At 48.4% G+C, this 8,663-nt stretch overlaps 3 protein-coding genes across 3 annotated transcripts; all 3 read left to right on the top strand.

Moving 5' to 3' along the window:
- Positions 1–2,008: 2,008 nt before the first annotated feature.
- DEU56DRAFT_711836 (uncharacterized protein) lies at positions 2,009–2,188 on the top strand (the record flags this gene model as incomplete). Its single annotated transcript, XM_041347515.1, has 1 exon — positions 2,009–2,188. A coding segment is annotated over one exon (180 nt), but the record flags the coding sequence as incomplete, so codon positions are not given.
- A 227-nt stretch (positions 2,189–2,415) lies between these two features.
- Positions 2,416–2,872, top strand: DEU56DRAFT_746411 (Fungalysin metallopeptidase-domain-containing protein; the record flags this gene model as incomplete). Its single annotated transcript, XM_041349198.1, has 2 exons — positions 2,416–2,507; positions 2,560–2,872. Coding segments are annotated over 2 exons (405 nt in total), but the record flags the coding sequence as incomplete, so codon positions are not given.
- A 2,508-nt stretch (positions 2,873–5,380) lies between these two features.
- DEU56DRAFT_720701 (uncharacterized protein) lies at positions 5,381–6,173 on the top strand (the record flags this gene model as incomplete). The annotated part of the gene is made up of 5 exons (XM_041347684.1): positions 5,381–5,460; positions 5,661–5,746; positions 5,794–5,860; positions 5,912–5,990; positions 6,027–6,173. Coding segments are annotated over 5 exons (459 nt in total), but the record flags the coding sequence as incomplete, so codon positions are not given.
- Positions 6,174–8,663: the final 2,490 nt, after the last annotated feature.

The following is an 8,663-nucleotide window of genomic DNA, read 5'->3' as shown; positions in this document are numbered from 1 at the left end:
CATTCTTGAGGGAATCCTCACAGTGGTCGTTTCCCTCATCGCATATTTCATTGCGCCGACTTGGTCTCACGAGGCAAAATTTGTGCGTTTTATCCTTCCGTCTTCGTCAACCCCAAATTTCAACTTGTTGCAGCTATCTGAAGCAGACACAACACAGCCTGCTAGATAGATTACGAGCAGACTCCGATGCAGGAACTGACCAAAGCCTTCAAATGGTCGTCAGTTCTAGATGCTTTCAGCGACCACTTAGTCTGGGCATATGCATTCCTTTTCCATGGATTTTCTTTTGTGCTGTACTCGCTCAGCCTTTTCCTGGTACGTTCGTCGTCGAAGGAAATTGCGAATGGTGGTCTGACTGCCAAGTCTAGCCTACAATCATCGCAGGACTTGGATTTCAGACATGGCAGGCACAACTGTAAGTCCCTTCGAGCTCAAAGGATCCAATGTTGAAGTGGGTCCCACCATAAGGATGACCGTCCCCCCGAATGTGCTCACAAGCGTTCCAATATGGACCACGGTATATTTTCTCAAGCAAGTACAATGTAAGAGCGCCCTTCATTATAGGAAGCTGCAATTGTATCCATCATTGGTGAGAGGCAATTTGTGTCACGCACTTCAATTATCTCATGAACCTCCAGGGTATACCCATATCTCAAGTATCATATGCCAAAGGGAATCCTAACTACGACGAGTTAGAAGCCTCCGCGATGGCAAGCAGCACAAGTCTAAACTCTCAGTGTTTGCAACTTCGTAGGTCGTATTCTTATTGGTATATTCCTTTGTCATTCTACCCTCACCATCTTATGTAAGGACAAAGTGTTTGATCTCGCGGGACCAATCCGCATCGACTCCATGTGCGCGCTCCACCCAAGCCCCTTTGATGAAGTTTCACTCTGACTCAGGCGTGTACTCCGCTCAGGCTTGCGAGCCCCTTTCATGCCTTGGTGCGTTGTGTCCCAGTTCAACTTCTTCGTCATGGCGTCCTGTTACTTCTTCCACGGTATTGTCGGCACCCAGAATGTGAATCTCTATGTTCTTAGAGGACGGTTGCAGAGATCTTCCTGTCTCCGTTTTCACTTTTGGTGGTAGAACTGCGCCGCCAGATGATGGCGTTTTCAGACGCGATTCAATACTGAACTTCGGTTTACAGATCATCACGTCAGTCACCTGCATTAACAATGGAGATTAGAGTGTTCTTTGAGCTTGATCGAACGCTGGGCAATGGTGAAATCATCGGAAAACTTCAAACATCGTGGGATGAGTTGCTCAATCATGGAGATGAACAATTCGGTGAGCAACCTACTTATCATTCCTGCACATCTACTCACATCGAGTAGAACTGTCCTTCCCACCCGTTCGTGGTGTCAATCCTTCGCTCACGCTGAAGGCCACTGTTGTACATGCTAGCGATAATCAGGACGGCGCACTACTTGACGTGAGTGACCCCAGACTTTGTCCTGTTAGTTGTGCTGACAGATCACGAACTGTAGTCCCTCGTAGACTGCGAGACTGTCCGAGAAACAGATGCGGGCCATGTACGATTCACCAGATACATGAGACACGAGTGGGTCTGTCAGCTGAATGACGGATGACCTCGTCCGCCCGTACATTCACAAAATTCTCGTTGTCATTGAGCCACTCCTCGTTGATGAGGATTACTACGCTCGTGTGGAGGGTCGCGAGATCATATCCAAACCTTTCCAAAGCTGCCGGTTTTGCACACATGATTTTCACTATGCGTCCTGACATTGACCATGCTGACGAGTACGTCCGTAATACCACCGCTCGCGCATTCTCTGTCGTTGTTCCGCGCTCGGTATCCCCTCCCTCCTGCCGTTCCTCAAGGCCGTGTGTCGCAGTAAGAAGTCGTGGCAGGCGCGTCATACCCGTATCCGTATCGTGCAACAGATCACTATCATGATGGGCTGCGCCGTCTTACCCCCATCTTCGTAATCTCGTGGCCTGCATTGCGCACGGTCTGCAGGATGAGCAGCAGAAAGTGCGGACCATGACTGCACTCGGGCTTGCCGCCCTTGCTGAAGCAGCCACGCCCTACGGTATCGAGTCCTTCGATGAGGTACTGAAGCCTCTCTGGCTTGGTATTCGTCTGCATCGCGGCAAGGGTCTTGCTGCCTTCTTGAAGGCTATCGGTTTCATTATTCCCCTCATGGACCCCGAGTACGCATCCTACTACACCAAGGAAGTCACAGTCATTCTCATTCGTGAATTTCAAACCTCTGATGAAGAGAGGAAGAAGATCGTCCTCAAGGTGGTCATCCCCGAGTCCAAAGGGCAACACAGAGGAGAACATGGCGGACACACAGGATCACATCGATGCAACCGTGACACAGCTCTTCTACACGAGCAACATGTTCCACGACTTGACCTACCGTTGAGTTTTACTTTGGACGTGGCGGTGAGGAATCAGATGCTGTGATTACGAATGCACAGGACGGCAGTGGGTTTAACAATGCCAATTTTATGACGCCCCCCAATGCGCAGAATGGGTGGGTTGTTGTTTTTCCTTATCCTGATCGATACTTATGTTTCGTGAACCAGTCGATGCCGTATGTACCTCTGGAACACGGCAAACCCTTACCGCGATGGTGACATGGAAGCTGACATCGTCATCCACGAGCTTGCGCATAGTCTCAGCACGCGCTTGACGGGTGGCCCCAAGAACAGTGGGTGCCTTGGCTGGGGTGAGAGTGTTGGGGTGGCAAGTTTATTCTCCCAGATTTGTCTCCACCTGACGTGCAATAAGCAGCGCAAGTACATACTTCATGTCTGCACTTCATTGGGGAGATCTCTTACGACACTTCCACAGTTAATACAACAAGCATATTCGAGCGCACAGGCCCAGGTGGATTAACGACGGATCCAACAAGAGCTGGTCGAGATTCAGAGACGACCTGAGGCATGGGCGTTGATTGTATCTTTCCTCGAACATCCCGACACAAATGTGCAATTCTTTGGCGCACATACTGCGCAGGTTAAGATCATGTGCGACTGGTAAATGCTCTACCTTTTCCTCCTTTCAATGGTACCGATCAACTGCTATATTGCTGCAGGGATTCATTTCCTGAGGAAAACGCCGAACATCTACGAGACTTACTGCTCAAGCTCACCTCTCACTCAACATTGACGGGAAAAGGCGAAGTAGTGTGCCGCAAACTGTTTGTCACAGTGAGTTCAAGTCCTAGACTGAAGTTCGTCTAGTGATCGTTTGCAGATCACATCACTTGCACTCCAATTTGCGCCTGGTTCTCCCTCAAGGTGGCCAGACTGGATAGTGTCGGCAGTGAATTCTCTCTCTTCCTCTGGCATGCCTCCAGAACAACTCCTTGCCTTCCTTACCATAGTCGATGAAGAGGTCGAAACGGCCGACCTTCTAGGGCCCAGTAAGTGAGTGCGACGATTGGAATCACTCTGCATCATCACCAATCTCGTACCAGGATGCAAATGCACCAGTCTCTTCTTGACGCCTCTCCGATGGTAGTCCAAGCTGTAATAACGTCTATCACTCGACCGACTCTCATATTGCCTGAACTGCAATCTGCACTCAAGTGCTTTCAAGCATGGATATACACATTACGGGCCAAGTAACGTTCTTTTATACTCTGCTCGATTTGCAACTTAATGCCTCACACAAGTGATATCACACCCATTATTCCACTGTTGATCACGATAATGACGCCCGCACCAGACTCTGGATTTGACGAGTCGAATTTCTCAACGGCTTCTGATGTCTTGCAGGAGATTATGACGAGGTCTTCGTTGGCTGGAGGTGCGGGTACAGGCACGTTGACGGAGCCGCTTCTTGTGTGGCTTGATGCCTATGGAGATCGTGGTGAGCCTTGTTGGTTGCAAATGCTCACTCGATATGAATACTCACTGTTATCCGATACCCAGCCGGTTCAGTCGACGGCGTGTCTCATTCACTTTGTAAATTGCTGGTCGCCCTAGGAGATCACTCCACCATGTTTTTCGCCTCCAACATCACATCGTTAAAACCCGTTCGACGTGGATGCTTGGTCTCTCCGCTAATGTCCTTGCGCTCGCCCACCAGTACGCCAACGCTGGCTCCACTAATAACGCCAAAGGCATTGTTCCCTCTGGTTCGGCGCATGACTCGCAAGATCATTCCGTGGCACGGCGGTATATCATCTACGAAGAGTCGTGGAAACACCACGCTCAAGCACGTGCCATCCTTGGAAACCTCATCGGACCGAATGGCGAGCAGCTCACTTCCACCGACCCCTATAGCACAACTGTGTTCGTTGGTGGGTTGTCGCCTTTGGTTTCTGAAGAGACCTTGCGGGCGTTCTTCACTACGTGAGAGTTTCACTTTTGCGCTATTGGTGTAATGCTAATATAATGTTGTGCGTACAGGTGAAGGTGCCCGTTGGAAAACATTGCGGCTTTGTTCAAAGTAGCGGGGGACGGTTCTACTGATTTCTTATCCCCAACAGCCTCTTTACCTCATCCAACTCCCTCCAAGCGTTTTCGAGGTACCTCACGGTCTCCTCGAGTTCCCCCTCTCTCCGCAACGCCATTAACGTCAACCAACACCGGTCTTCCGCAGTGGTATGAATAGGTTCGTGCGGCAGCACGGAACCACCGTGTTGAGTGCGAAATTGGGCCGTTTGTCTGGCGGCGTTCCAAGTCGCCTGGACATTGTCAGTGTTGGAATCACTTAAATCGTAATCAATACGTACAATCGCTGAGTCGCTGACGACCAACGGCCCAGGAATGAGCAGGTGATCAAGTAGTCCTACCTAACATCAAGATCAGATAAGCTATAATTTAATACGCAATTCTTCACATTTAGAACTTACCGATTGTGTTGGAGGCTCAAAGTTGAGTTGATTGTTTTGTCCTTCAACGTTTAGTTGATTGTTTTGATCTTGAGCGCCGGCTTGATTGTTCTGCTCCATGGAGGTGTTGTAGCAGTCACGGTGAAGGAGATTATCGGTGGTGGGATTTTACATAGTAGGTCTGGAGAAACGAGAATGTTTTGCCTTTTTGGGAAAACATTTTTCTTACAACCACACCGACAATGGTCACAGCGACCCCTCTGACAGCCATAAATCACTTCAAACCAACGGCGACGTCTCTAAAGCCTTGTTCAATAAACTAGGTCCGAAAGCACAATCTCCTGCGCCCGCCAACGCCACGCCAGCCTCACCTGTGCATCATGGCTGCAGACCCTCGCATGAGTGACGGAGAGCTAGCCGCAATCAATGCAGCTGCAGTGACGCGGGAATACTGCGTCCAACCACACCTTGGTGCGTCCCAAAGCATTGCAAGACGTCGAGCACTTATTGACGAGTCCTTAAGACTACCGCACCGTTTCTGCGATCAATGGGTGAGTGGACCGCACCACTATGTCTACAACCAAGCTCACAACCAGAATTTACAAATATGGGTTGGCAAGCGCGTTAAGCGTGTTATCTTCGAGTGAGTGTTGTACATTCGGGTAATAATCGTGCCCAACTGCTGATGTCTTTTCATGAAAGAGATAAGCGTGCCGTAGGTGTTGAGTTCACCAGCGATCTGATATCTTGCCCAGATGCGGATAAGTCATCGAGCATCGTGAGGGCATCAAAGCTTGTTGTTATCTCTGCGGGCGCTTTCGGTTCGCCGGCCATTCTCGAGAGATCTGGGATCAGTGTCGATGCGGTTCTGAAGCGGTGCGGTATCGAGCAATTGGTGGACTTGCCTGGCGTTGGAGAAAATTATCGAGGTTCGCGTTCAACCATTTGTTTCATGATGTTAACTTAGAGTTATGAGATCACAATGGCGCCTTTCTTCCACACTTTGCTGCTGACGAAGCTGTTACTATGGACCCCCCTCTGGCGTGGAAAGGAGAGTGCTATACAGGGTAAGCATGTTCTCGCCATATTCCAAGTCCATTTAATCGCCCAAACATTGTAGAAAACCTGGCAAAATGGAAAATCGATGCCAAGTCACTCGTTGCCCAAAAGTTGGTATGAAACCGTCATTGCTGGTGGCGTGTTAATTAGCATTTCAGTGGCAGCGATGCAAAAATCAAATGGCGTCCTGACGGCGACGAGCTGGAAGCTATGGGATCAGCTTTTCAGCCACGATGGAAAGAGTTCTTCCAGGACCGCCCAGACAAGGCTGTTGCAATATTTTGCCTTTTCGAGGGGTGCGTGCACTATACTTTGCTTTGGATAACGTGCGAATGCTCACGATAACCAGACACGCTGGAGCATCCAAGAATAATCTTCCTCCTCACAATTACTTAGTTGCATGCTGTTATACAGTACGATTCCTCATCTACTACCCCGTGATTTGTTCTGAGTTTTGCAATAGCTGTATCCTGTGTCTGCTGGCAGTGTTCATATCAATGGCTTCTCTGAGGAGAACATCACGAGGACTATCATTTTCTACGCGAATCAGACTCTGCGGACTATCAGCTTGTGCTACAAAGACTTTCCGTCTTGGCCACCACCTGGGATTCAAGTCTCTGCTATTGACGAAGTAGGTATACTTGCAGTCGCATTTCGTCATACTGACCTGGTTGTAGGTGTCATACGACGTCATCGCTAAAGACCTGACATTGATCGGCATCGTTGGAATCGAAGATCCGCTCAGGGATGGTGTTCGAGAAGCAGTCTCTGATCGCCACAAAGCTGGTGTCGCTGTGAAGATGTGCACGGGTGATAATGTGCTGACGGCGCGTTCGATCGCCACGCAGTGTGGTATATACACGGCTGGTGGTATCATCATGGAAGGACCCGTTTTCCGTCTGCTTGACGAATCGCAGATGCTCGAGATCGTTCCAAGGCTTCAGGTTCTCGCCCGTCTATTCATTCCTGTCCCTACCTCTACCCTTTCACCGCCGCGAGTATCGAAACCCGTTTCTTTTGGTAGATTCATCATGGCGCCTCAAGTATGTCTCCACCAGGTCCTGTGATACCCATTGTTTCCTCAACTACCGGCAAGCTGGAGAATGAGAACAGGCGCCCAAATTGACCCAGCAGATGACTTGAGAAACCTGGCATCTTCGGTTCTGAGGATGAGGACGGCGAATCTTCGTTTTCGGGAGATCAGCTCCTGGTGACTTATTTTCGGCTGCGGAAGGTGACTCTATCATATGGTCCCACTGGGACACCCTCGTTGAGAACGATTCAAGACCTGGGTACCGACGGAACCCACCTCGCTGAGACTCTCAGACTCTGCGATCCCGAGCGCACCCTCTTCATCATCGCCTCTAAAACCTTTACCACCCAAGAGACCATCACCAATGCCGAATCCGCTCGCGATTGGTTTTTGGCGACAGCCAAGGACAAAACACACGTTGCAAAGCACTTCGTCGCCCTCAGCACGAACACAGGCTGTCACCGCGTTTGGCATTGACAAGGCAAACATGTTCACCTTCTGGGACTGGGTTGGTGGGCGCTACAGCTTCTTTACTGCCCTCATTCGATCGTGTTCGTGCTGTGTTTGGACACCGCTTTTCCCATGCTATTATTCGTATTATTATTCGTATTGCAGGGATTGTGTACGTATCTTGTAGTAGCTACAAGCTCCACCCAAATTCCTGATGCTGGTGCCATTTTTATCTTGATTGGATATTGATTTGTGTAGGCTAATCATACTTTGCGAGACATTGCATATCTCCATCGGAATTGCAGGTTACTGACAATTTCTTGTCCTTTTGCGCCATTGTTCTCTTGCTTGTATATTACTTTGTCGTAAAATAATCATATGCATGAGGTATTGCAAAAATCCATCAGAATGGTGGGTAACTTATAATTTCTTGTCCTTTGGTGCCATTTTTCTCTTGCCTGTGTATTACTTTGTCACACAATAAACATAATTGTGCAGTGTTGCATATTTTTATCAGACTTGTAGCATGCTTGCGATATTGTATCCCTTGATGTCATTTTGCTGGTGTGTGTATAATATATTATCATACGGTATATTATCATAAAATGCCATAAAATTTTGGTCCGACTTTGCAAAGTTCATCTATAAAAAGCACCTCCTCCCCGATTTCGTGATGAAAGTCTGGCAAACGTGGGATATGTTATTGGGGTGCTTTGCGCTCATTGGGCACCTCCGAGTCAAATGATATCCACAGACCTCAAACCTCTTCATCCATCTGTGAGCGACACATACTGGCCCAGCGCACATTTATGATATTGAATCAACACACTCACACTATGTACTTATCACCAGAATCTGTTCGAGTTAGTGCCGGGGTGTAAATTGAGGCCATAAATACATGATCGCATATATCAATATAATTGATGCAATATTTGAGGCACACAATATAGCATTGTAAGTCCAACATAAATAAGGCAATATGATATTGCTTAACAAGTAGCCTGGACCTGATCACGCTATTATACCTTGCCGGCTGCAATGGCGCAAAGCCATGACCTTGTTGGGAGCTCTCATATGAATGTAGATTGGATGACAAGGGCTAGTGGTAATTTCCATGATAAAGCCTTAGATAACATTGTAGGTCCAAATATAATAACAGAATACAATATTGCTCGACAAGTAGTATCTAATTACGCTGTTATAGCTTACTGGCCGCGATGGTGCAAAGTTATGACTTTGTTGCGAACTCTTCATGGTAATCTGGATTTTCTGACATCCATGATAGCTATGTACCAATACTCAAG

This window comes from Suillus clintonianus (assembly GCF_016758775.1).
Source record: "Suillus clintonianus strain FC179 chromosome Unknown DEU56scaffold_122, whole genome shotgun sequence".
Taxonomy (NCBI): domain Eukaryota; kingdom Fungi; phylum Basidiomycota; class Agaricomycetes; order Boletales; family Suillaceae; genus Suillus; species Suillus clintonianus.
This window is presented reverse-complemented; position numbering and strand designations above follow the sequence as displayed.